At 46.9% G+C, this 27,662-nt stretch overlaps 1 protein-coding gene and 1 long non-coding RNA gene across 4 annotated transcripts; one reads left to right on the top strand and one right to left on the bottom strand.

Annotated features, from left to right (window-relative positions):
- Window positions 1-1,470: 1,470 nt before the first annotated feature.
- On the bottom strand, window positions 1,471-9,787 carry LOC111757815 (uncharacterized). Of its 3 annotated transcripts, none has more exons than XR_002792087.2 (3): window positions 9,517-9,787; window positions 9,022-9,188; window positions 1,471-7,457 (listed from the first exon to the last, which is right to left on the bottom strand). It is a non-coding gene; the product is annotated as an uncharacterized LOC111757815 (long non-coding RNA). The 3 variants fall into 3 exon arrangements; XR_010041105.1 differs by lacking the exon at window positions 9,517-9,787 and adding an exon at window positions 9,423-9,510; XR_010041104.1 differs by lacking the exon at window positions 9,517-9,787 and having other exon boundaries at window positions 9,022-9,399.
- On the top strand, window positions 7,524-20,325 carry Stc2 (stanniocalcin 2). Its single transcript, XM_003473218.5, has 4 exons — window positions 7,524-8,473; window positions 10,485-10,627; window positions 13,182-13,393; window positions 19,194-20,325. Exons 1-4 carry the CDS (start codon window positions 8,323-8,325, stop codon window positions 19,594-19,596), a joined length of 909 nt encoding a protein of 302 aa, XP_003473266.1. The 5' UTR covers window positions 7,524-8,322; the 3' UTR covers window positions 19,597-20,325.
- The last annotated feature ends 7,337 nt before the right edge of the window (window positions 20,326-27,662 follow it).

Below are 27,662 nucleotides of genomic sequence, written 5' to 3'. Positions count from 1 at the left end.
TTTTCCACTGTGTATTTTCCTGGGAGAGGAAGGTATATAAGCCCAAAATGGGCAAAGTCCTCGACTAACTGACCACCAGGCATTCATTGTGTACGAACCTGGGATGGATCCACTGTGTAAACACTGATCTCAGATGCAAAAAATCTAAATTCTGCCTTATCATAGCTTCTGGTTCTTCATACACTTACAACATAAAACACCTTGCTTCTGAAACCTCTCATAGCTCATAATTGTTTCAGAGAAGACAATCATCCTCGTGGCTCCACAACTGCAAAGCACTTTTATTTTTACATTTATTAACACCCATTAGAATGATTAGTTAGGGGGCTGGGGATTTAGCTCAGCGGCATAAGCGCCTGCCTTGCAAGCAGGCAGTTGTGAGTTCGATCCCTGGTACCAATAAAAAGGAAAAAGACAAAAAAAAAAAAAAAAAAAAGAATGATTAGTTAGGATGTTTTTCTTTCATTTCTGTATCACCTATTTCTATTCTGTCAACTCTGTAACCATCCTTGATCTGATTTCTTCATTTGTCCATTTTAAGTTATATCAAAAATTTTGCTAAGCAAATATCATAGATACTAAAAAGAATATTAGTAGCCTCCATTCTTTTAGAAAGATAGGAAAGTCCAGGTTCAGGTTGCAAAACATTACATAATAAAATCATTCCCCTCAAATGACTAACTGAATGAGAATATATTTTCTTTCTATCTTTAGAAATGCATTATTTATTCATAGATTCTTAAATTTGAGAACACTCATCTAAATTACTATTATATAACACACAGCCTGACATTTTCCTTACATAGTGTATTTCACCATTGTCCCCAGAGTACAAAATGCTGCTGTCACTTTGTAGTGGTTTTCTGATTTGTCTAACAATTCTGTGTTTCCCTCTGTCAATTTTCTTCTCTTCACAATTTTGTGCAAAAAGTAAAAACCTTGAGTGAGCATAGTGGTACACGCCTGTAATTCCAGCACTGAGGAGGCCGAGGCAGGAGGATCGCTATGAATTTGAGGCCAACCTGGGCTACACAGGGAGTTCAAGACCATTCTGAACTGCATATTAAGACCTTGTCTCAAAAAAGAAAGAAACTTCTACATTCAAAACTGTATTCATTGAAAGCAAGAATATATCTCATAAACATGTACGATTTTGTAGCAATTAATAAATAATGAAATGCATATTCAAGCAAAAAGAAGAAGACTAAAAAGAGGGTGTCTTTTTAAAATTTATTTTTATTAGTCCATGTTCGTACTACATAATGATTACATACATTTATCGTGAGGAGTGCGTGCAGATACACAACGTCTTAATTCTTTTAACATTCCCTCCCTCTCTCCGCCATCCCTCCTCCCTCCACCCGCTGTGTCTTCTCATTTGCAAAAGATTTATCTCCCAGTTTGCTATTATCTATATTTTATTTTGTTCTTTATATTTTGGGTTTCGTATGTAAGAGAAATCATGAGATGTTTAAGTTTGTACATCTGATTTATTTCACATAACATTATCATCTCAAGATGCATCAATTTTCCTACAAATGACTCAAATGTATCCTTCTTAACAGCCCTGTAGTACTCCATCCTGTATATACATTTTCTTTATTCATCTGTCGACATATATATAGACTATTTTCAAGATTTAGCTGTTACCAGTTGTACTGCTACAAAAATGGGTAACATGAGTGTAGCCGCAACATGTGTCTCTAACACGGATACTGAGAATGGGAATATCTGGGTCAAAGGGAATTTCTAGTTTTAGTTTTTTGAGGAATCTCCATACTGATTTCTACAGTGATTGTACTAATTTACATTCCCACCAAAACTTTAAAAGGGTTCCTTCTCCCTCACATCCTCTCATTTGTTATTACTTGATTTCTTAATGTTAACCATTCTGTCTGGAGTAACAAGAAATGCCAGTATTAATTTGTACTTTTTTAATGGACAGAGATTTTGGACAGTTTTTCAAACATTTATGGATCATCTGTCCTTCTGAGAAGTGTGTGATCATTTCAGTCGCCCATTTTTTTGACTGATCAGGTCTTTTATTTTGTGGAAATTCTTTTTGAATTCTTTATGTATTCTAATATTAGTCCTCTGTCCAAGGAATAGCTAGCACAAATGCTTTCCCATTGAGAAAGCTGTCTTCTCACTCCGTTGGACGTTTCATTGGCTGTGCATAAGCTTTTCAATTTGATCTAATCCTATTTGTTGATTCTTGATGTTATTTCTTATGCAGCTGTAGTTGCATTCTGAAAGTCCTTGCCTACACTTATATCTGCAAAAGTTTTGCCTGATTTATATTCTAGTAGGTTAAGTGCTTCTGCTTTATTATTTAGATCTTTGGCCCATTTTGATTTCAGTTTGGTACGCAGTGAGTTTCAGTCTTTTGCACGTGGACAGCCAGTTTTCCCAGCACCATTTGTAAAGAGAATGGCTTCCCCCCGGCATACGTGTTTGGCTGAGGGCACCTGGGTTGTGTCTGCCCTTTGTCTTCTTCTGTACCTTCCTGAGAGATGGTGTGACCCTACGGACGATGTAATTAAAAAGCGGGGGATGCAACAGTGACGGCCAGCTTTGTTCATCCTTACAGGTGACTCTTCATCCTTACAGGTGACTCTACCGTTCTTCCATTTCTTTATTTTAGTGATTTTTATTGTAATTACCAATAACCGGGGAGTAATAATAAAATATTTCTTAGGGTGATTAAATAGAAATTTTTATACAAGAAAACTAAAGTCACTAAGGGCCTACAATTTATCCATATACCCACCTAGATTTATAAACGGTTCCCAAAGTGCTACGTGGTTATTTTAACAGAGAATGGACTTTATTCTACTTTTGTTTAAAACGTGCTCTTTGGGCTTAAGAACACTCCTAAAAATGAACAGAAGTCGTGAAACAGCAGTTCTTAAAAAAAGAACTTCTCAGGAAAAAAAATATAATCTAAATGCAAAACTGTGATTGAATACTGAGGGTTACATTGCACTAATGGGTTTGGTCATTTACCAAAACTTTCAAAATCTACTTTCTTAGGAAACCACCCCCCACCCCCACCCCGCTGCTGCCAAAAACAGGCTTTTTCTTTACTGCTTGAAATCTAACAGCTCTCTGAGCAAAGTCGAAACCCAGTCAGGAAAAGCTCCCTGCATCCACCAGGCTACAAGCCCTGGGCTCAGCTAGCTCCCTCGGCAGAACCCAGGCAGCCACTCCACGAGATAGTGCCTCCTGGAGTTTGTCTCAGCAAACAATGGGAAAGCAAAGACTAGGACCCAGTGAAAACAAAGAGGGTTTCCGAGAAAATGCAAGCCTCAGAGCAACGCACTAACAATGCTGAGAGGCTCCCAAGCAGACAAGCAATGTTTCCTACCTTACATTCTTTTCAGTAAGTGGACTTATGGTGAGGGACACAGTCTTCCTATTCTCTTGGGCTTTTGAAAATTCCTTGTTATCATTTGTATTTCCAGTCAATACATGAGAGCTTTGACTATTGATCAGTGACATAGAGGAAGTGCCTAACTGCCCAACATGTTGTGTTCCAACACTCTGAGATTGTTTAGAGAACCCAAAATACATTTTTCTTCAAAAAATAAGTATGTACATATAAACATGTGGTATGTATTTTGGGCTCAGGGTCTTGCCGTGTGGACCAAGCTGACGGCAAACTCCTGGGCTCACGCAGTCACCCTTCTTCACCCTCCCAGGGAGCTGGGACCACAGGCACATGCAACCATGCAAGCTAAAATAAAATTATAAATTTCAGGTTTCCAAGCCAGCCCCCAAAAAAGTCTTCTTAATTCATAATATTGTTGAAGTTGTATATTTTTAGAGGAAAAGCTAGTAGAAAATAATTTTGTAGCATTATTAATAAACAAACTCAAATATTAAAAAGTTAGTCTGCTTTATCTTGAATTCTATTGAACGAAGCAATCAGGTTAATAAGATTAGAAGAACTATAGATAGCGAGGGGCCTCTGCTTGCAAGAATTTCAGAGCCCTGACAGCGGCAGTTTGTAACTTTGAATGACCAATTTCGCTCTAATAACTTTTCATTTTCCTTCCCGGAGCACGATGCATAGGAACCATGATTAGGGTAGATTTGGGGCTCACAACTGAGACAGCTAAGGAAGGAGCAGGAAAAACATAAGCTTGGAAACAATTTCTTTGATGAAGAGAATTCCAGTATCTCACTGTGAGAAGATTTCCTAAGTCAGTATTAACTAACTTGATAAGGAAACTGAGGAAAAGAGGCAACCCATTACTGGTGCTCAGGCCCTAGAACCAGATAGGCTGTTCGGTCATTCAGTTCCCACTCTGACCATAAGGTGGCACCATCAGCCCGGGCAGTCAGTTCAAGAGGGCGGGGCGTGTGGTGGGCGGAGCTCTCTGGAATAAGCCATGTTCCACACTCAGGTTTTGGGACTCACAGAATGCCTGGGCTAGACAGCGTGTGTGAAGCTACAGACACTGTCCCACAGCCAAGAACACATCTAGTCCTTTAAGGCTCCGCCTGCTCAGGCCTGAGCAAGAACACCTCACCGCTATCACAACACACATCAAGACTTCAATTCCCTCCTGCCAATTCCCCTCACCTTGTTTCGCAATGTCAGCAAAAGGCCTCTAAGTTTTTTATAATTCCTAAAGAGCATCTAATCAAAGAGCATCCCACAATCTGATCTTTAAATACCCATCAGGATGAGAGAGCAAGCTCTTCCATGATGAGCACGGATTTTCGCAGTGGCCTAGTCTCATAACATGGCACAGTTGAACTCACCAGATTGAGCCCTTTAACACCAGCTGGACAACATCTACTCCCGATGCAAATTCCACTGCATTCCCTCCTGCATTTACCTCCAAACCTACCACCTGCAACACCCACTCTCTTTCTCTTGCCTCAACTTTGTTACTGTTGTATCCTGCTCCATTTCTCAAGATCTCATCCAAATACCCCCTCTTTAAAAACCTTCCCACTTATAGAGTTGACTGGAGTTAACACATGAAGTGGATTTAGAGAAACAAGGCCGTATGCCTCAACCTTAGAAGCTACTGTGTGCCTTTTTTTTTTTTAACTTTTTGAGGCAGGGTTTCCCTATGCAGTTCAGGCTGGCCTTGAACTCGCAGTGATCCTCCTGCCTCAGCCTCCCAAGTGCTGGGATTACAGGCACGCATGACCACACCCAGCTCAGAAGCTACTATCGCGTGGCAGTCCATGACTGCCTCCCCATAGTTACATGGTCTCAGTGGGAAAGAAGGCCCAGTGCTCTACTTAACCTCAGGGCAGCACTAACTGATCTGTCCTCATGCTTCTCACAACTCAAAGTTAGGGTGGACTTCAGGTCTAGAAGGACACCGTAGTCTCAAACATGGCAGGTGACACCGTGCTTGTTCTCAATCATATTAATTTATAAGTTTTATGATTACTGCCACTCTCATCAGCCAGTCTGCCAAACCAGGCAGAGTGACAGAGCCAAAGGAATCAGAGAGAGAAAAAGAGATCCTGACAAAGTCATCAGTCCGTGCACTCCAGCCCTTGCTCTCCCCTGGGCCGCACCCCTGCAAACAGTCCAGGATTCTGCAAAATTCTCAAAGCCCTGATGAGGCTGACTGGACTCAGGGTTCTCAGCTGGACACTTCGGCCATGGCTAAGTGATCCAGAGGTAAACCTTTAAGAACAAGAGCCTATGTTTGCAACACCTCAAATTCTAGCTGCTAGCTGTTTTTTTCATTCCAAAGGGACAGTTTGCTCAGGCAAGAACCATGAACGTTTCTTGGCTAATTGCTTTGTAAAGACAAATAGCCTCAAGAGGAATGTTTAAGTTATAGTTCCTCTGACAGCAAGCCAAGGCCTCAAGGAAGCAAGGGCGGTATCTAACACAGGCAGAGAGAAGACAGGTACCAATCACCTCCATGTGCCAGGCTGCTGGCAGAAGCCCAGGTATCTGCAGCTGGCAAAGGTGGGCTTGCTCCTGCCCCCTAGATCTTCTATTTCTGTTTGGGGGGGAGGGGTGGGACCAGATGCCTTTTTAATGCCAATACTCTTTGTGCTCTCATCTACAAAAGAAACCAGATGGAAAGAAAGAACTCAGTTAATACCTTTAAACAAGACTGAGAACAAACATCCACTTGACCCCAGGAAATTTGGGGCCCTGAGCAATTAGGATAAGCCAGAATGCTGTTGTGCTATTTGCTTGTTTGGCTTTTAAGGATGGCAAGAGGTGGTTTTTCCTGAATGAGGGACGCCAAGCTGAGTAAGGCGGGCATTGAGAACGCCAGTCTGCGCCTTGCTACAAAAGATCTGTAGCTGCGGGAGCTGACTGCGACTGGAAGCATCGGCATGAGTGGACAGTTTCTTGCCACCTCTGCAGATTCGGACTAAAGTGACCATTTCCTGAGGCTCTGAAACCTAAGCAGGTGCCGTGGACAGCGGCTCCTGGGCACTCCAGACCCTGGGCAGCCCATTCTGAAAGCACTTGCCCCATTCCCCCCCCCTCCCCATTGAGGTTTGCTCCTCGCGAGAAGGTAGCCTTGGCCAGGGGTGGTCACCTAGCCCTGAGCTTCACCTGGCCCCAGGAAGGAAGGCTGAAGCCAGCTGCTGAAGGATGACCTGCCCCGGCATCTCCGTACCCCCTCCCCCAAGCATGTCACATGGCGGCCCAGTAAGGCCGGCAGTGCGCCCCGCCGCGGAAACTGCGGCTGTGTCGCCGCGGGCGGTGGGTGATGAAACCTTCCTGGCACATTACTGCAGAGCCAAGCGGGGCGGGGGCGTGTGAGGGTTGAGAGCTGGTACCCGGGCTCACCTGTTCTCCCAGAGGAGGGTGGGGACTGCGGGGGAGGGACGCGGGTGTGCCAACACGCCGCGGGACTCCAGGCTGCCGCGCGCCTGGCCGCCCTCCCCCACCCCTGCTACCCCCTAGAGCTGCGCCGTCGGGGTGAACAGTTCCTGTCCGCGGCCCCGTAGCGAGGGAGACGTGAGCGTGCACACGTACACACACAGCAAGGAGAAAGGCGCTCCAAGCGGCGCCCAACTTTCTGCTTACTTCCTCCAGCCGGGGAGCCAGCAGCTGGGGGCAATCTAATCCGGGCAGTGCTTAGGAAAGAGACTCCAACAGGACAGGGGAAGCGATGGAGAGCATTTCCCTGAATTTTGCTTTTTTGTGTTTTTCTTTTTTTTCTTTTTTTTCCATTTCCACTAAAAGAGTAAAGGGAACCCCGAGTCGGGCGGAAAGTAGCTCTTTGAGAAAATTAAAGAGTGTACTTGGAGACAGTAAAGTTGCCTTTAAGACAGACACCAGGGCACGCGAGGCTCCACAGCGGGCTTATCCAGGGCTGCGTGGGCCTCTCTGTTACCCGCCTTGAAATGATGCAAGACTGACTTGTCACCTGGATCCCTGCTGCCCAGACTGGAATCCATCTGTAGTGGGAGGGGGCGAGACACGACTTCCCAAGTGTCACAGGGCCCACCTAAAAGAAAGCGAGAAGACAGGGCAGTTGTTCAGGCCAAACATTTTATTGAGGGCTTCTGCTCCTGTCTGCAATCCTGTTTTGTTTGTAATGCAGAAGGCCACGACGCCAGGCATCCCCATGCGTGCTCCACCCATCCAGGCTATCACTGCGCCTGGGTAACTGCTCTAAACTATCCAGGCCACGAGGCTAAAATCTCCAATGAATTCCAATTGGTAAGGGAAAACTTTCCCAGCCGGATGCGATTGTGGTGCAAGCCAAGGGTCCGAGAGTCCCAGCATAGACGGTTCCCTCCTGCCTTCTGTATTCGCCACCGGCGCTGCGATCTGCTCTGGTATTTGTGGAGCGCGTTTGGCCAAGCCCTGGAGCCCCGCACCCGCGCACGCATCTCTGACCACGCTCACGCACACGCACTCACACACACATGCGAACGCGTGACCGCCGCCAGGTCTGCAACTTTGTCGGGCGCTCCCAGCCGAGCTCAGCTTCCTCCTGTAGTAGTTGGGCGCAAGCCCCGCCTCCCGACTCTGTTGTCAAACGGGCTGGGGTCTCGGATTGGTCCAGCCTGCGGGACAACACCTGCTCGACTCCTTCATTCAAGTGACACCAGAGCTTCCAGGGATATTTGAGGCACCATCCCGGCCACTGCCGGGCACTCGCGGCGCTGCTAACGGCCTGGTCACATGCTCTCCCGAGAGCTACGGGAGGGCGCTGGGTAACCTCTACCCGAGCCGCGGCTGCGAGGAGGAGGGAAAAGGCGAGCGAGGAGGAAGAGCGGGAGGAGGAGGGGAAGCGGCGGCGGCGAAGAGGAGGCGGGGAGCACAAAGAATCCAGGTCTCCCGGCGGGAGGTTTGCACCAAGAACCATGTGTGCCGAGCGGCTGGGCCAGTTCGTGACCCTGGCTTTGGTGTTAGCCACCTTCGACCCGGCGCGGGGGACCGATGCCACCAACCCACCAGAAGGTCCCCAAGACAGAGGCTCCCAGCAGAAAGGTCGCCTGTCCCTGCAGAACACAGGTAAATGCGTGTGCCCCCGCGGCCAGGAGCCACTGGGAGAGAATACCGTGCCCAGCGCAGCGCGCCTCGGGCGTTTTGCCCACAGCCCGGCGCCCACCCCGGCCGCGTAAACTCTTGCTGTGGCGCGGGGCGTGCAAAAGAAAGCACGAGGCGAGGCGAGGCGAAGCGAGGTTGCGCCGGGCTCGGAGCGCCCGGAATCCGCACGTGCTAGCAGGGTGATGAAATGGCTGGGGCAGGACTTGTTGCTGTCCTCCCCCAGGGTTGAGGGGAAATGAGGCAGGGCCTGACGCTGCCAGGCCACCCCGTGCAAAGCGCCCTACTCCATCCCGGCTGACCCATGGGAGGCATGGAGGGTCCCCGGAGCTAGACTGAGCCCTGTACCCGGAGACTTACTCTTCAGAGCCTACCAGTCTAGACAGGACTGTTTCTCCCCCTCCTCAAAAGATGCCCGACATCCCAAAACTTTGCTGGCGAGACAGATTGCGTCGCGTACTCGCCCCCTGGGGGACACTGCTTTTGGAAGGGCTAAGACGCGGCGCAAAGCGTACCTCCACCGTGCTGCCGCCGTCCCCTGACCCTGGGCAGGTCAGCAAGCGAAGAACTGGTGACACGACCCGAACCGTGCGCCTCCTCTGCTCAGCCGCCTCTCTGCTCTCCGGCAAACTGCGGAGCTGAGCCAGGCGCGCGGGACACCGGGCTGGCCCTCTTCCCAGAGCTGAGGAGAGAGAAAATCTGCTTACAGCTCAACTCCTTCGTTCTGTGCCCACCCTTACCGCACCCCACCCCCGCGGCCTTTAGGGGGCCCCGGGAACGCTGCGGCTACAGAGTGTGCGTGCGCTCACTGCCGGAGCAGGAACCGACGAATGCCCACAAGGAACGCCCCTAGTGAGTGAGTCGCGGGCCCGCCGGCTCGCCGGGGCTGCGCGTGGGTCAGCCCGGAGCCGCTCACCTCCACGCGCCGGGTCCCGCACCCGCGTGGCCCGCTCCACAGCCTAGGGCCCATACCACCCTTCCCCCCTTTGGCTCTTGCTCTGAAAACTGACCGTGATTCTTGGGAGTTGATGACCCTCAACAAATACACGTCCCTCATTCTCGCTAGATTTAATCTGAATGCAGATTTTCTACTGACCCCGCCCATCTTCCAAAATATACTTTTCTGTTGTAATTTTGTGGTTCGTTTAAATCAGAGCATCGGAAAGGGGGATGGGAGGGAAGCAAGGTTTTGCACGCAGCAGCCTGACAGTTAACTCCTCACTCTGTCCTACTCGAAAGCCTGTCCTCCCACGAGGCTTAGCAAGACCACATTCTGCGAAGGTGAGCAGCGAGCTTTGGGACCACGGGCATTCTAGGGGATTAAGTGCTGTCTCACACCGGATCCCTAATTAAAAGGAACCTGCAAGCGAGGGTGGTGGCGGTTTGCAGGGCTATAGCCCCCATCTGACTGGATTCCCGAGCCTGCTGGAAAACCGCAGCTTCCCTAGCCTGGTATTTTTAATGTGAATGGTTTGGAGGCGCTGCCTTAATAGGAATTTTGTTTTGATTTTTAGGTGTTGAATCATAATGCTGAATTGAGATTGCTTTTTGGACGAATTCATTTGGGGATCAGGGAGGAAACGGTGGGGGTGGACGGCAGCAGCTTCTCCAGATCCAAGTAAAGAGTATTTCATTGATGAGGAGCAGCCTTGAGAAAAAGCTGAACTGCTTTCTGCTTTCAAGCTATTCCCATAAATACTTTAATAAAATGGAAAGAATGGGGAGGATACTCAGAGCTATCTTCTTATTGTTATGGTTGTCATTGTAAGCTAATTTTTACAAATACAGTATTTGCAAATAACAGAACTTACTATGAGTAGTACTGAGAGATGAGATTGTTTCCTTGTCTCATTAGACCCTGAAATGGTCAATGCTAACTTCTTTCCCCTTAATTTTTCCTTCAGTCTTTAGTTTTATTTCAGCTGACCTCTCTGCATTCCCCAGCCTAGCTGACACATGTATGTAATTTTCATTTTAGCGGATATCCAGCACTGTTTGGTCAACGCAGGTGATGTAGGGTGTGGCGTTTTTGAATGTTTCGAGAACAACTCTTGTGAGATTCGGGGCTTACATGGAATTTGCATGACTTTTCTGCACAACGCTGGAAAATTTGATGCCCAGGTAATAACCACATAGAGCATGAGGGTTTGGGGTTAACATAGCATGATTAAAATGTTCACTGGAAAGATTTGTTAACAGGTTTCCTTGACTGCTCTTTGTGGCATTTTAGAACTTGCAAGAGACATTCTTGGTCTATAGCAGGATGTCAGTATCTCCCCATATCACTGATGATCTGCTCCCTGGAGCTATTGTGTAAACTAAATACCTCTACACTCTTTTTTGTTGTTGTTTTTGAAGCAGAGTGTTGCTATGTAGTTCAGACTTGCTATGTAGTGTGGCCTGGAACTTGGGGCAGTCCTCCTGCCTTAGCCTCTCGAGTACTGCAACTACAGATGTTCATCACCATGCCCAGCTTCATTCTACTCGTAACCTGTTTTGCACAGGCAAAGTAGACTGGCAAAGTTAGTAAATTACAAACATTTTATAAGATGACATACTGTGTTTGGACACCCAGAACACAGTTCCCAAAGCCCACTGCATTGGAAACAGTAGGTTGAAGGGTCAGGGATTCCCCTTCCACATTCCACTAAAGAGCTTTTTACACCTTATAGGGAAATGGTCATCTAGTGTACATAAGTATAAGCAATCTAAATAATTCAAGGCCTCCAAAAGAGCAGACATGTATTCCTTCTGAGTAGCAGGCTCTTCTCTCCCAACCTGAACAGTCAAAACCTTGAATGCCTTGGAATTGCATACTTTTCCATTGCTGTATATAGTAAATATTGTCTGGGCCTGAGCCATTTCAGACATCCCTGGGTCCCCAAGGGTAAAGCTGAGTTGCACCTCAGGGCAGAGCGAGAACCCAATGAGCAGTCTGAGGCTCCAGGGCCAACAGCCCAAGCACATGTTTTGGTATCTGTGGCTCACCTTCGTTTTCTCCCTGGCCTGATATATACCTTGTTGAAACACCCTGTTATTATAGCTGATAAATTTTTCCCCATTTTACTGGGGAGAGATCATGTTGGGAAAGGCCAGCCTTTCAGGTGTGGTTTATGCATGTCACAGTCACCATCCACTGACATCCTGTACAGAGCCGGACAAAGCAATGCCTGGGAACCAGAAGGGATCAGAGGATATGAGTTGGCAAATGGGGAAACAACCGCGGAAGGGAAAAAGCAGAACTCTGAACTCTTTGAGGTTCTCAGTTAAAGTGTCCCTTCTGAATTAACTGGAATTAGGAAACATAATAGGAAGTCCGGAGGAAAGATATGTATTGAAGGGCAATCCCATAGGACGTCAGGGAAGAATACAAAGAACAGATTGGCATAGTCCTTGCATCAATTAATCTTCCTACCCCACCCCCACCCAACAGAAATACGATCTCAAGTTACACACATCCCTTTCAAGACGATTCTCAGCACACAACTGCTTCATCATTTGGCACCCCATGTACTCCATCGCATTTGGCTCCTACTGTACAGTTCACAGTAGAAGGGGCACTGAGGAGGTGACAGTACCACATGGATTTCCAGCCATCAGACATGATCTGCAGACATTTTGATTGCTCTCTAAAGGAAGAACCAAAATAAATGTGTTGGCTGGCTTCCCACTTCCGACCTAAACCCCTTTGCCTTCTCAACTCGGTGACTTCCAGACCTGTCTAAAAGCAGAGGGTGACCTCTCCAGGGATAGCTCATTTCTATAGCAATGAGGGTGTAACCATTCCTGGGTAAGGGTCCCACGATGCCTCTGGGCCATGAGAGGTTGATAAGGGAGCAAAGGCAGAGCTGCTTCCACACCCCCGACAGCTGTCTCCTTTCTAGGATAAGCACAGTCTAATGGGATTGCCAGGAAAGAGAACTGCAGGCCAGATGTATGCTTGGCTGCCTTGGCCCCTCAGAGTAGGGCTGCGTGCGGGGGAAGGGCTGTCAGCTGGGCACTCCCAGCTCAGATGCTGCCAGGCTGGGTGCCAGGAAAGCCTTTTAGAGGCAATAATCCTAACAGTTTAAAGGAGTAGAGTCGTTTTTGGAAAGGCAAAGAATGTTCCTCCTTGAAGAATGGGAGACAACAAGAGTACAATCCAGAGGCACTCAGGCAGGAAGGGGAGACCCCATGAGCACACATCTCAGTGGTACTCCTGGAATTAAAGGAAAAAGGAAAAACATTCGATTTGGACAAAGAGGCACCTTCCACTGGGGAAGAGCTCTTGCCGAGAATGACAAAGGAGTTATGGCCCAATTCCTCCTGGTGTTCCAGAAAAGTTGCCACTCAGCAGCCAACACTGGGCTGCCTGGAGGACAGACAGCCACAGAAGCCCCAGTTCAAGGGAAACTAAAAGTTCAGCTGCGGAGGAAAGAGGCAGACCTGTTAGTGTACAAAGCCAACATCCTTCTTGGTCCAGAGCTGGAGGTATCATGTCACTCTGAATGTACCTCTGATACAGCCTGTCACCTGGGAGGTCTTCAGCCTGAGAAGGGGCCTTGGCATTGTACTGTCCAAAAAGAAAGGGAGGAAGGGAGAAAGAGAGGAAGGGAGGAGAAAAAAGGTGGGTAAATGTCTAACCATGTCACGAAGTCTTTCTTCTTTCTGCCCCCTCTCTCTTTTCCATTCTCAGGGCAAGTCATTCATCAAGGATGCCTTAAAGTGCAAAGCCCACGCTCTTCGGCACAGGTTCGGCTGCATAAGCCGCAAGTGCCCGGCCATCAAAGAAATGGTGTTTCAGCTGCAGCGGGAATGCTACCTCAAGCATGATCTGTGCGCAGCTGCGCAGGAGAACACCCGGGTGCTAGTGGAGATGATCCATTTCAAGGACTTACTGCTGCATGAGTGAGTACGCTTAGTGCCTCACCTCACAGGGAAGCTCGGGTTGGGAGGCTAGCTCCTGCAAGGATGGAGCCGTGGGCGCTGGATGGTGGACGATGGAAGTGGGGTGCAGTTGGTCTGGGGGCTATCTGTAGGAGGCTGAGCTCCTGTCAAATGGGGAAGGTTGAGGTTGACTCAGAAAGCCACATTACCTCCCCTAAGAACTGGCTTTCCTACTGGCTCTCAGGAAAACTGAAAGTGATTTCCATCACCAATTCTGAAATGACAGATTTCTGTGTGTGTGTGTGTGTGTGTGTGTGTGTGTGTGTGTGTGTGTGTGTGTTGTGTGCATGCACATATGCTGAGAAATAACTCTTTGTCTTCCCAAAAACCCAACCAGTCTTCCAAGTAGCTGCAGGAGGTGTCCTTGCAGAAAGCTGATACCTAATAACATTTGTTGAGTGTTTACTAAGTGCCAGGCTCTGTGCTGAGTGCTTTGTTATTTTTTTTCACCTGATCCTCCTAACAGCCCTTTGAGCTAAATGCCTTAATCAGCTCCATTTTATATGATGAGAAAACTCAGATCCACTGAGGGGCACAGCTGGTGAGATGCAGAGTCAACTGGGATCCACACAGTTTGGACCCAGCACCTCTTAAATGCCCAAAACTCCAAGCAATTGCTGCTTTTGCTGCCTCTGGGCTCTTCTTTTGCTCAGAAAACCCAGCTCACCTTCTCTAATTCATTAATGCCCTGCCAGAAGAAAAAATAAAGCAAAACTGCATCAAAAAACTTTAATCAGCTAAATATTACCATGCCAAAACTCGGAAATGTGCACTGAACCTATTCAAAGATTTGAAATTTAGTGATAAACCCAAGACATCTCGTTCCTTAAAAATTATCCCAGCTATAAAATCCTGAATTTTGCAGGACAATAAAGCATGTCGGTGCACAACTGTTCCTAATATGGCACACAATCCATAAACATTGAAGATTAGGATGACTCCTTCAGAGATGCCTATCAGAAAGCAAGCCACTGGCTCAGCTGTCCAGAACGTGTTCTTGCCAGCTTGGTGGCACTATTGTTCTTTCCACAATGACTCACTGGGCCAAATCAGCAGAATTTTATGAATTCTTGCTCCTCAGTTCATACCATGACCTTCTCCAAGGAATGTCACTTTTCTAACTCTATCAGAATGACCTAGGTCATAGAATACAACAACCGTCTCCTGCTGTTGCCCGTTTGGTATAAGGTTTTAGGTATCTCACAACCCCCCAATACTGTGTAAGGATTATAAGATTTATGGTGAAGCTCTACAAGCAACTTTTGCCAAAAACAAATTATGTTGCCTTTTCTGAGTCATACTAATGCCTTATGAAATACTGTCATTTTTTTATGTTGATACATAGGCCCTAGGCCAAGAGCTTTACATGAATTATCACAATTATCTTTCCCAGCAACACTGAGGCAGAAATTACTGTTTCCTTCTTACAAAGGAAGAAAGAAAAGCTAAGAACTTAAGGAACTTGCTCTGAGGTTTGGTTCCTACTTTTTAATTTAGGAATTGGTGACATAATGTTGTGGATATTAAAATCCACAGATACTCAAGTCTCTTTTTTTAAATGGCGTAGTATTTTCATATAACCTACATATATACCCCTCTTTACATTCCCCTAGCTCACTTATAATACCTAATGCAATGCAAATGTTTTGTAAATGGTTGTTATACTATTTTGTTTAGTGACTATTGTCAAGACAAGAGTCTGCATATTCTGTACAGGTATATTTTCCCCCCATTTTTTGATTTGCGGTTGGTTGAACCCCTGGATGTGGAGAACCAACTGTATATGATTGAAGCCAGCTGTCAGGAACAAGCCAGTTGTCAAAATTTAAGCTTCTTTCCCCTCTCCCTCCCCTACCTTTGCTAGACCTACTGAGGCCTCACTGGTCCCCAAGTGTGGTAGGGTTTTTTTTTTCCTTTTCTCAATATATCCCTATCCTATACAGAAGTACTGTGAAATCCCCCCCTTTTTAAGATGCGACTGGAAGAAACAAACACCACATGACTCCATGAAGTGTATTTGCCCAAGCCCAATGTCCTCCTGCCATCCATTAGAGGTGGCTCGCTGGCCTTAACAAGGGATGACAAGTGACAGATTATAAGTCCCCCATGGTGCATTTTTAGAGTATGAAAGGTCTTTATATTCTTTTGGAGAGAGTCTTTCTTAGGAAAGCTGAAAGTATTAAGTTTATTACCCAACCCTTCAAATTTAGGAAGGAGGTGAAGCCCTGTGACTTTTGAGTGTCTCCCCCATGAATATGGCCCACAGAGCCAGGGACTCTTATTCCCAAAGGATCCCCACGCCACTTCCAGTGAACACGTGGCCCATTCTAACCCACTCTGGAAGTGCCACTGGCCCAGCCTGATCAGAAGCATAGGCCCCTTTTAAGGACACATCACGTGTGTGACCCCACACAGGTCCTCTTGTTTCCCACAAAGGCAGCACCTCTAAGTTGTGAGTTCTGTCACACTGTAGCACCTCTCAAAGCTCAGGATCTGCCCTTGTGAGGCCACCTGTGGGCGTCCACCTGTACTTCAGGCTGAATTACCTAACGGTTTTTTATTTTAGTTTTCCTATCATGACAGCTTACAGGATCCTGTCAGTACCCAGACATCAAAAAGACCATTTCAGGATAGGTAGCATTGATCATATATAAAGAATGAGAACCAAATTTGGTTCTCACTGGAGAGGAAAGGAAATGCAGTCATCCAGAATCCACAACACCTCATTCCTCAACCCAATCCTCATCTACCTCAAAACAAGCACACTGGGTGAAAGCAGCCCTCTTGAGTTCTGTTCCCTTGCGTCCTCTCACCCCTTCCTATCCCCCAACCCAGCCTCCTTGTCATCTGCCTCCCCCTAGCTGCAGACAGTCTACCTGGGCTCCACACACCCTGTCACTGCCAGCCACCTGTCATCGTCCTCGTCTGGAGCCTCCAGACACATCCCCCTCTGAGTGTTGTTTTGTTTTGTTTTGTTTTAATCCTTTAGCCTTGCTGATATACTGTTGAGTGAGCTGGGCTTTATCATTAGACACGGGCTCAGCCTGCAGCCTGAGAAGGCATCATGCCAGCCTGAAACATGGCTTAGATTAACTGGCTTTGGCACACATACTCCTCCTGCAGTCCAGAGCTTCCTAGTTGGGAGTGAGGGCGGGGGTCTGAGGAGAACATGGTAGCCCTGCCTTCTGGGGTCCCGCTCAGCCTTAGGGTGCTGAGAGCTCAGGTAGCAGTCAGAACACCCTTGGGAAGAGGCCTTCCTCTTGCTTTTCTTAAAGGAAAGAATCAGTTTACAGTCCCCCAAAAGACCGATATTTGGCCCTTGCAAGGTACACATCTAGCCTCAGGGGGTACAGCAGGTGCTAAAATCCTGCTGCTACTTAGCAGATTAGTGAAATTGAGCTCCCTGAGCCAACTGCTAGTTTTAAGAAATGGAAGGAGCTGGGTGTGAGGATACAAGACCATAATCCCTGCACTCTTGGAAGGTGAGGTAGGGAATTGTGTCTTTGAGCCCAGCCTAGGAAACTTCAAGGTAGCCTTAAAACACAGAGTCATGCTGTCTTTGTCACTGATCTGCCTTAGAAAGTTTAAGCACTTTTCACCTCTACTATGAACAGATTCTGACATCAGAAATATCAAGGAGGTCTTAAAAAGTAGCTGCAACTCCATCAACCAGCACATTCCTTCTTCTCTCCTCCCAACCCAGCCCCACGCCCTCCTAGTCTGGAAACTTCTAAAGGCCGCCTTCTTCCTCTTCTTAGCTTTCACATGCATGATGTAAGAGCAGTTTGCTGGATTACAACTTGAGAACTAATTAACAAAAATGGCAGCAAACTGCTTTGCACATTATTTTAAAACATAATCTGCCCTTTCTGCATACTAACAACTGCAAAGGTGCAAAGCATGATCACCCTGGCTATCATCCAGATAATCACGGCCCATGGGGCAAAAAAAAAAATCTTTGCCGCTTGTCATAAAGATCTCACATTCCAAAGTGATTTCCCTGTTCAAGGTGATGGGCCAGGGATTGATGCTCTTGGCCAAATGTTATCTAGAACTTTTGCTAAATAAGGGCATTTATGAATGACAACTGGAAACATACTTCAGTGTAGAGCACTTGCCTAACATGCATGAGGCCCTGGGTTCATCTCCAGCACTGAAAAAGAAGAAGGAAACTAGGAATGCCAGTCATATGAAGCATTCCACCCTGCTCTGGGGATTTTAAAAGGTGAATGAGGAGTAAAAAAGGCTCAGTAAGTGGGCTGTAGCACCCATTGCTGGGCATACCACTTACCAGATGACTCATAAAGCAGGCACACTGCCCCACACCTTCTGCACACATCTTTCACCCCCTGCGGTGAACTTCTCCAGCAGTTTTTCAGAAGAATGGCCTAAGGCAGCAGAAGGAGGTGAGCCCTCCAGAACAAAGCGTGTTTGTGTCACAGACAGCTGGCTCATCACAAACACAAGAGGCCCTCACTTCCTGTGCCAGGGAAGCCAAGACTAAAGAAATAAGGGTGATCAGACACCCACTCCCACTCCCCTGCCTCTGCTACCTAGAAAGGGGAAAGACATCCCAGGAAAGTGGTCTTCCTGGAGCCCCTCTCCACCTATTCCAGCGTCATCCAGATGTAGAAGAAAGTATATTCAGTAACTTTCCAAGAATACCCTTCATCATGTGCCTCGGCCAGGGACAGACAGACATGGGAGAAATGGCTCTGGGGAGCCTCAGTCAGGGAGGCGTCCTCGAAGAATGGCACCGGGGACAAAATAAGCTGGCCTCACCAGCACCACACATGGAGGGGGGGGTGGGGAGTCAAGATCCCCATTTAGGAGCCCTGCCCCAAACTCTAAACCTTCATGTCATCTCCCTTAACGAAAGGACTGCTGAGTTTGGAACTGAAGGCCCTCTACCATTTGCCTAAATGTGTTCCACTGACACTAAGACCCAGTATTCGGGTGAAACCCATCTCTATCCTATGGCCTGTACATACCCAAAATGTCCCTGCCTTGTTATTCACACAGCTGCCCTATTCAATGCTCCCCTTCCTTTTAGTGACCCAGCCTTAAGCCCAGTGTTAGGTACCTGTGAATTGTTATTGGTTCTTTTTCATAAACAGCAGGCTCTGTTTGCATACCTAGTGTATCTTAGTTGAGATGAAATCAACATCCAAAATTGAAGTAGGAAAGGTTTGTTTTGGCTCACAGTTTGTAGAGGTTTTCAGTTCATAGTCAGCTGGCTCCAAAACAGGATGGCATGGCACAGAGGTATCACAGAGGAGAAACAATTCATAGTGGACAGAAGGCAGGAAGGCGGCAGCAAGCATAAGCAGTGACAACAGCCACCCTCCTTCTGTCCCTTATACCCAGGGTACTCCCCTCAGGGCCAGTAGTGCTCATATCCAGAGTAGTAGCATCCAACCATGAATCAATTCCAGCATCACAGGCCCTACATCCAGCCACCTCTGAAAAGCTCCACCGATAACTCTAGTCACATGAGACTTTGGGGGGACATCAACATATAAGCAATAACAGTGTAAGAATGAGAGCCTCTCTGGCCCTATAACTCCTCCCATGGACCAGGTCCACATGGACGCACATTGGCAGAGGCCAGTGCTCCACTGAATATGGGCAAAGGCTTAAAGTAGTTCCACTAAATTCAAACCAAACACTGACCCCATCCCTTTCCTGGCCCTGTCACAGTACACTAGGGCACCTATGGGACTTGTTCCATTCTTAGTTTTTCTCTGCTTTCAATCTCTAGACCCTACGTGGACCTGGTGAATCTACTGCTGACCTGTGGGGAGGAGGTGAAGGAGGCCATCTCCCACAGCGTGCAGGCTCAGTGTGAGCAGAACTGGGGAGGTTTATGTTCCATCCTAAGCTTCTGCACCTCAGCCATGCACAGGCCCCCCACAGTGTCTCCCGAGCACCAGCTCCAGATGGACAGAGCCAGACTCTCCCGGACCCACCAAGGGGAAGCAAGCCATTACTTCTCAGAGCCCAGCAGCAGGGAGAGCATCCGAGACGCCAAGGGCGAGCGTGGGAGCAAGGGCCACTCAAATGCCCATGCTCGGGGCAGAGCTGGCGGCCATGGGGCTCAGGGACCTTCTGGAAGCAGTGAGTGGGAGGATGAACAATCTGAGTATTCTGATATCCGGAGGTGAAATGAAAAAAAGCTCGGCTACGAAACCTTTCCTCCACAACGTCCATTTTCTTACCTATGGACATTCCAAAACATTTACCATTAAAGAGGGGGAATGGCACACACAGGATTTTGTGGGGACTGTGGACTTCATGAAGGTGTATGAACAGGTGAGACAGCTCCTAAGGCAGCGAGGTCTCAGAGGTGCCTAGAGAATCGGGCACTTACGCATACTCAAGGGAACCCCCACGTCCTCCTGATAACTTCGTCTTCTTTCCATCCATGGAGCCAGTGGGTGGTGGGCGCATGATGTGCTGTTATGGGGGAGGTGAGGCAGGGAGGGGCAGGTGAGCAGGCAGCCTACCTGGGCTGGACCACACGAGGGGTGCTAGGCTCCACCACAGCCATTGCAGAAGGCAAGCGTGTGGTTTCCAGGGCAGAGTAAACAAAGTATCACAACAATGCAGGGGAAGGGTGGTGAGGAGGCAGGGGCCACAGGCAGGAGCCACGGCAGGGCTCAGTGCCAAGCTTCCTGCATGGGACCTTGCGATTCAGAGCTGCTTGAGTGGGGCGGGGGAATGTAATTTCTATGTGTAATTTCTGAGCCATTGTTCTGTCTAGGGGACGCAGTCTGAGGGATTGGCCCCCATGTGTTTATATTTTAACCACTGCTTCAAATCTTAATTTCACTTTTTTATTTATCCAGTGACATCTACATATCTGTCATCTAAATAAATGGCTTTCAAACAAAGCAACTGGGTCATTAAAACCAGCTTAAAGGGGGAGAATAAACAACCCAGCCCATCCTTGGCAACTGAATTTTTTTAAGTACAATTTAAGAAGGAACCAAACAGCACTGCCCTGCACTGACACGGGCTCCTACCCACCTGGAACAAACCTCCAAACGGGAGGCAAATGCACACACAGAGAGTCCACTTGACAGCTTCCCTTAGAATGTTGCTATCTCACCTTGACCCTTAGCCAAGACCCACAGAGCACTGGCGCTCGTGTGATCTTGTGCAGCCAAGCAGGAACCTGGCTCCTGTGTACGGAAGGACAGAAAAAGGGAGAAGAGAGTAAAGACTGCTAAGTAATTCCCATGAAGCAATGCTAACTTTAGCATAAATACTGAAAACCTCTAAGGGACAAGGACTTCCAGATCCTAATTAGACATTTAGCAACAAGGAGGGAAGTCAAAGTGGACAAAAGAAGATAGAGGGAAAAGATGGAGCTGAAATACAAGGCAGGGAGGGCAGGACTTACAAGAGGCAGGAAATCTACAGAAGCGGGTTTCTTGCAGTTACTGTGAACATCTCATTAATACGCACTTTCTTCCTAATAGCTTCAAAGTGAAGCTCTCGCTACAGCCAAAGCTTGAATAGAACTCATTATCAGGAATGGACAGATGTCCTGGGCTGGGTCTTTCTAGAACAAAAGTCAGCAAACTTTTCTATAAAGTGCTAGATAGTAAATATACCATTGTCGGTTTGGTGGACCATTTGGTTTCTGTTGCTGCTAGTCAACTCTGCCTTTATACCCCAGAAGCAGCCCCAGACACATAAACGAAAAGCCTGGCTCTGTTCCAGTAAAATCTTATTTAACAGGCCCCCAGCTGAACTTGACTCCCAGGCCAGAGTTTATTGAGCCTAGTTCTAGGGAGTGAGCCAGAAAGTATGCATCCTTCCTTATCTCGACATTTGTTAGCTCTCCCTCAAGCAACCTGAGGCCAGAAACAGAAGCTAAATTTTTTTCTACTCTTAAACGATTTGTTCTAGGGAATATCTTCACCCCAAACACAGCTAGCTTTTATGTTCCCCAAATCCAACCCAATCTCTCCAGAGTCCATGTGAGAAAGCAATCATTAAGAGGGGTGGGTCAGCAACTCCCCAGGAGAAGCATCCCGAAAGAGCTCAGACTACGAAGAATAGAGGATCCATGTGTCTAATCCACCTCTGCCCTGCAAAGCAGCAGGCAAGGCCAGCCTCTGCCATGGGAACCGAGCATAAACGTGGTCATCCCGTGCCACAGGCCCCTGCAGCACGCTGACTGTTTTTCCTTACGTCACTCAAAAGCTAAAGTAATAACATTCTCCCTCGTTGCTGGGTCGGCTGTTCATTTGTCCACTAGCTCCTGGAATGGATGTGTAAATGTCTTACGTGTTCGTCTTCTGTTGTCCCATTCATTGTGTCTATTGTAAATATTTGTCATTTGTATTTATTATCTCAGTGCTTTCCCCCAAAGGCATAAAACTACTTACGCTCATTTGTACTCACGGACTGATCTGTTACATATTTTTCATTATCATTAGCTACTTCCCCCCTCTCAAAAGTCACAAAAATACCATTTCATTTGGACCTTTCATGTGACTGGAAACATACAATAGCATTTATTGCTCAAAACTGCCCAAATTCAGGTAGACATCAGTGGGAGCATTTTGCCCAATCTAAAATGTAAGCAAAGCAGACATTAAAAATAGCCCCTCTCCTTGGGCTTCATACTTCGTACAAATTTACTCATGAGTCTTCCTTGGAGGAAGGATGTGGATCTCCAAATAAAGACACTGTTTATTTTAAGCTTTGCATCTCAACAAGATGATCTGAACATCTCTCCTTTGTATCAATAAATAGCCTTGTTATTCTGAAATGAGAGGCTAGAGAGCAGTAAAGTGCTGATACTTGAAACTAAATAAATAGAAAACATCAGCCCAAAATTGCAGTCATGGCTTACACACACACACACACACACACACACACACACACGGAGAGATTTAAACTGGAACTGAGTAGAACCGTCACTAAAACATGGAAAAAATAGTGGCCACTTCCTTAGGAAAAACAACCCTGTCTGATCTCAGGATCCGCGCCACTGAGTTTGCTAAGTCATAATACCTGTTTCTATTATGGATGTAGGCAACAGGGCCTATCCATTGTTACACTACATTACTTTCCTGCAAACATTAATAAAGATTTTAAATAAATGGCTTCCACTCACTGTGTCACTGTCTGAGGGGCTTTAAGAGTCTCACATGCAAGAAGGGTCAGCTGAGCAAGCCGGCTGCAGATGCCTAGGAGAGTCCTCTGCCTGTGCAGGGCACGAAGCTCACAGGGAGCGAAACCCATTGAAGAGGGCCCTGGGCTTCTCCATCAGAGCAACCTATGAGCCATCCACACAAAGAAGGGATTCCAAATAGCTGGCCGTAAGTGCTACCCCCATGTCCTGTTAGGTTCTTGCAACTCACTCCCCTCATCTTTAGGTGTCCCCTAGGGGCTGATCACCCAGCCTTTCAGGCTGAGCCTAGCCTGTAACAGATGCCAACGTTTAATGGCTCAGTGGCTTGGCACACATGAAGCTCATGCCTTTTCCCCAGCTCTTTTCCACTACTGTAAAACACAGCTGAAGTTTTAGTTAACTACAGATTGCACCACCACGGGTAAGCCCACAATGTAGCAGGCACCATAATCGCCATTTTGCATGGTCTGTGTCATCCTGCGTCCCACAAGTAATAGGTATTAGCCCCATTTTACAAGTGAAGAGTCTGTGGTGTAGGCTTTCCCTAACTACATGGCCCATGAGCAGGGAGCTTGAACTCAACCCAGACAGAGGCTTAGAATTTCCACCTTCGCTTTATTTTTAATTTAAACCAATTGTCATCGGTTTATTTTACACAGGCTTAGGAAACAATAATTATACTCTTGTATTTATAGCAGTCAGCCCCTGCAGTGCTCTACTTCAGAACAGAAAGGAAAATTGATGCCCTCACCTTTCCCCTCCACGGGGACTGAAACTGTGGCTCAGTTAAGGGACAGCAGGGCCATCGAGAAGCCTCATCATTTCTTTCACCAGTGGGTAATTTTTTAAAAGGTTTGTCTTGTGCATCACTTAGGAAAATGTTTGGAGAGCAGCTGGCACTGGTGAACCTTCTTCATCAAATACACCCCTCACCAGCCGAGAAGCCAGCCTTCCTCAAACCCCCTTCTGTCAACATCTTCACTGTGACAGTTACAGTGTCTTGGGGATCTGTTAGGAGCCCCCTGTTTTGTCTCTTACTGAATTATGTTATTTCTGAATCCCACTTTACAAATAAACTAAGACTCAAGAATATCTAGATACGGGGCTGGGGATTTAGCTCAGTGGCATAAGCGCTTGCCTTCCAAGCAAGTGGTTGTGAGTTTGATCCCTGGTACTGATAAAAAAAAAAAGAATATCTAAATATGCCTAAAGCTGGTGAGCTCTAGGAGTCATGCAAAGCCACCCTCAGGCTCGTTCTGTTCTCCTTGATTTACCTCTTTTCACTCCAGGTACGAACATTTCTTGAATAAGTGCCCCCAAATGAGTTGAGAAACGCAGCTGCCTTCTCCAAATCCTTGGGACTGCTCCAACTCAATGGTTCAGGTATTAGACTGTGGGAGGAGGAAGCAGAAAGGCTTCCAAATATGCTGGCATTTAAGCAAAGTGTCCAAAAGGAGCAAGAGCAGCTTGCCCCCAAATCTGGAGACAGAAACCTGAATTTGTTCTAAAGTCAACAAAAACTAAAGCCCCCCTGCTGAAGAGGGACAAGCCTTGGCCAGAGAACAGGTTTTATGTGAATTATTTTTTGTGGGTGGAGAAGAAAGAAGCCTTGGACTAGAGTCACGCGTTAGTGCTTGCATAAGCAGTTCAGTTTTTATCACTCCCCAAAAAGAACAAAAAAAAAAAAAAAAAAAAAATCACTCCCCAAAGAGAACAGGAAAAAAAAGTCATGAAGTCAACCGAGTTTTTGTATGAAGTGAACTCCACTGCACTGAACCCTACCATGTGACAGAACCCACAACTCATGGCACCTTTGGGTCTCCAGTCACCCAGCTATCGTTTAATACTGTGTCTGCCAGGCAAGTTACCACTTGGAAAAAACAAGAAAAGGTCCTCCAGGGGATTCCCAGAGGCAGAGTCATTGTTCACAAGGTGGTGAAGACTGATCAGCTCTTCATTTTCCAGTGCTCTGTTTCCAGGACTTTTCACGGTTCTTTAGGGCAGGGGGAGTTCCCATGTAAAAAGCCGCAGTACCCTAAAGAGCCTGGGAACCACCCGCTACCCTCTGAGTTATGAATAACTCTGTGAAGGACTCAGGCTCCAAAGACAGACTTTTCAGGAGCAGCGATCAACCCCTAGGATTTTGTCCCAATTACTTACTGCTATGTAGCAAAACTACCCTCCAAAGCTTGTTACACACAAAACAAATAGGTATGCTGCTCACAATTTTGTGGATCAGAAATCTGGAAAGGCTCAGTTAGAGGGGACAGACTCTTCACTGGGCATGGCTGGTAAAACAGGGAACTGGAGAATCCACCTCCAAGATGGCCTATTGGAGAAGGGAGCTCAGGGCCAGGATTTAGCTCAGAGGCATAAGCGCCTGTCTGGCAAGCACAAGGTTGTGAGTTTGAGCCTGTTACAAAAAAAAAAAAATCCAATCGAGAAGGCACCTCAGTGTTGACAACCTCTCAGATGCATGTACCATAAAGGAGGACAGATGTCACTTTTGCACACCATTACCTGTAGCTTCAGTAGCCCTGCCATTGCCTGGAATGAATGAATGAATGAATGAATGAATGAATGAATGAATGAATGAAACATCTTATATAAAAGGATGTATATAAAAATATCAAATCAAAAGGTTGTTTTGTTGTTGTTTGGTACCAGGAATTGAACCCAGGGCCTCATGCTCGTCAGGAAGTAACTGTGCCACTGAGCTATATCCCTGACCCTAAAATCAAAAGTTTTTAAGCCAGGTATGCTGGTGCATAACTGTAAGCCCAGTACTCTGGGAGGCTGAACGAGGAGGAGTGTAAGTTCAAGCCCTACCCTGGGAGCCTATATAATCCTGTCTCCAAAAACAAATTTTTTAAAGTGTTGGAGATATAGCTCAATGTGAAAACCCAGTAGAAAGAAAGAAAAAGAAAGAAAGAAAGAAAGAAAGAAAGAAAGGAAGAAAGAAAGAAAGAAAGAAAGAAAGAAAAGAAAAGTTTCAGTTCACTTTTTGACTTCCAAGCAAATATATCCTTGCATTCTCATAAGAGGCATCAACTTGTCACAGAATCAGTGAGAGGGTATCAGAATTAAAAATCACTCGGAAACTATACTTTTGGAGTCAGGAGGTGTAGGCAAGAGTTCTGATTTAGCCACTTACTGGTTTTGCACCAGGTAAATCTCTTCAGGGATGAGATAGAAAAATAAATGACTCTAAAAAAATAAATGAGGACCAGTACTGAGAACTTGGCAAACCTGTTAGCCTTTCTAAGCCAGTTTCCTCAGCTACAAAATAAGGAAACTAACAGTCCCTTGCCTCCCTCGCAGGGGAATTGTAAGGATAAAATGACTTATGCTATAAGAAAAGTCACAATTCATGGGAAATGCTTTGAAGACTGTGAAATTCCATGTAAATGATAGTTATTATTTCTCCTGGCCATTTTGGAAAGCTTTGGCCTACAGCCCAGGGCACAGACAGGATAAGCTGCCTCCTTCTCCTCATTCTGTTCTGAGGATCCTCTGAGACAGGTACAAAGTCTTCAAGAGACAGAAGAGAGGAGCCAGCCCCACAAAGAGACAAGGCACAAGTGGTTGAAGGCTCACCAAATAGGGACCCTGAGTGAACTCAAACCTTTCTCCAGGGAGGGCATACAGACCTTGGACACGCTCAGCAGTGCTGCAGAGGAGTCTGTGTGACATGCTTGGCCAGGCAGTGACAAGGCCATGCTAGGGAGCAAAGGGTCTTTCCTGCCAGGCCCTCTCTGGAAACCTCAAGGCAAGGTACTCACAGAAAGGCCGATTAACAAAACTCTTTAATGAGAAAGGAAAGCAGAGACCAACAAAGACAGGGAGGAAAGAGATTTGGGGCCAGAGCCCACTCTGCTCTGTGCCAAGGTTCCTAAGAGTTTGACATTTGGAAAAGATCTGAACTGGAGGAGCCAAGGATTTGGGACAGGGCTTCTTCCGGCTCCCGGGAGTGTCAAGAAAAAGAGGGGGAAAATGACTCAGCTGAAATGAAGAGAAATGTATTTTTAAAAAAGAGAAATGATAAAAGACACAAAGGCACGAAACCAAACTCCAGGACAGAGTCCAAATGCCCTCTCAGAGTAAGTGGGTGAATTTTCAAAAAGCCAGAGAATCCATAGGGGTTCTAAACCAAGAATAAAACAGAAAAAAAAAGACAAGTCTTCTGGGTGGGCAAGGCCCACAGTCCCCAAGTCTTCCCCAGGCGATGAATTGGAGGGTCTTGTACCCCTGCTACAGGAGAACTGCTGAATGCCTCTGTCTGTACAAGTTATACTTCTGACTGTGGTAACATACATAAATTCTGCTGCAGATGCACTAGGTAAAAATGGGATGGCATCCTCATAGGGCAAGGGCAGGAGGCTCCTACTGCTCCTCTGATCCGGAGCCCTCAGGAGGTGGGAGGGAAGGCAATGGAAAGAGTTTCCCTCCCCAGAAGTTGACACAGCTCCATCCCCTTCCAACAGCCAAGGTCAGATGACCTTGATTGCAAAAGTGTCATTTTGAAATTTTCAATGGAGAGCAAGTGCGATAACGAAAAGAGATAGGCGAACATAAGCCCCTGCCTGGACAGCTCGGCGTCTCCCTTCTTCAGGGTCATTCAGTGAGCGTCGAGTTCATGGCTACGGCTGGAGTTCCACCTCCTCCCAAGCACAGGACTCCATGGAAACACACTTGGGAGGTCAGCATGGCTGGGAACACAATGACCGATGAAGACAAGGACATGGACCAGGAAGGGGATCAGTTGATCAAACTCCCAGGACTCAACTGTCCTAAAGAAGGGTCAGGTCAAGAGGCCCCTTCACACCCCTGAGACAAAGCTTCCTAACTGTATTCCTTACATGCCAACCAAAAATAGGAAACCAATAGAGAATTCCTGTCCCCTAGACCCTGAGTCATTAGGGGACTGTGATGAGGGGAGCCATTCCTGCGACTGTTAGAGGATTGCTGGTACCAGACAAGGTGGGGTCACCTCTTGCAGCCACACAGAAGGAATGGGTGGGCCATCCTCAGAGGCCCCTTGCTGTCCACCTTGAATGGCCTGAGAGTGCCCTATTACAG

The sequence above is a fragment of the Cavia porcellus genome, unplaced genomic scaffold (assembly GCF_034190915.1).
Source record: "Cavia porcellus strain 051 isolate PalLab524CR breed Dunkin Hartley unplaced genomic scaffold, mCavPor4.1 scaffold_19, whole genome shotgun sequence".
NCBI lineage: Eukaryota > Metazoa > Chordata > Mammalia > Rodentia > Caviidae > Cavia > Cavia porcellus.
The sequence above is the reverse complement of the archived record's forward strand: the minus strand, read 5'-3'. Positions and strand labels throughout refer to the sequence as shown.

Excerpts from the sequence above, each read along its gene's own strand:
- Stc2 (XM_003473218.5), top strand. The coding sequence starts at position 8,323 with ATGTGTGCCGAGCGGCTGGGCCAGTTCGTGACCCTGGCTTTGGTGTTA. Across the intron at positions 8,474-10,484 it reads CCTGTCCCTGCAGAACACAG|CGGATATCCAGCACTGTTTG; the intron begins GTAAATGCGTGT and ends TTTTCATTTTAG. Across the intron at positions 13,394-19,193 it reads AAGGACTTACTGCTGCATGA|ACCCTACGTGGACCTGGTGA; the intron begins GTGAGTACGCTT and ends TTCAATCTCTAG.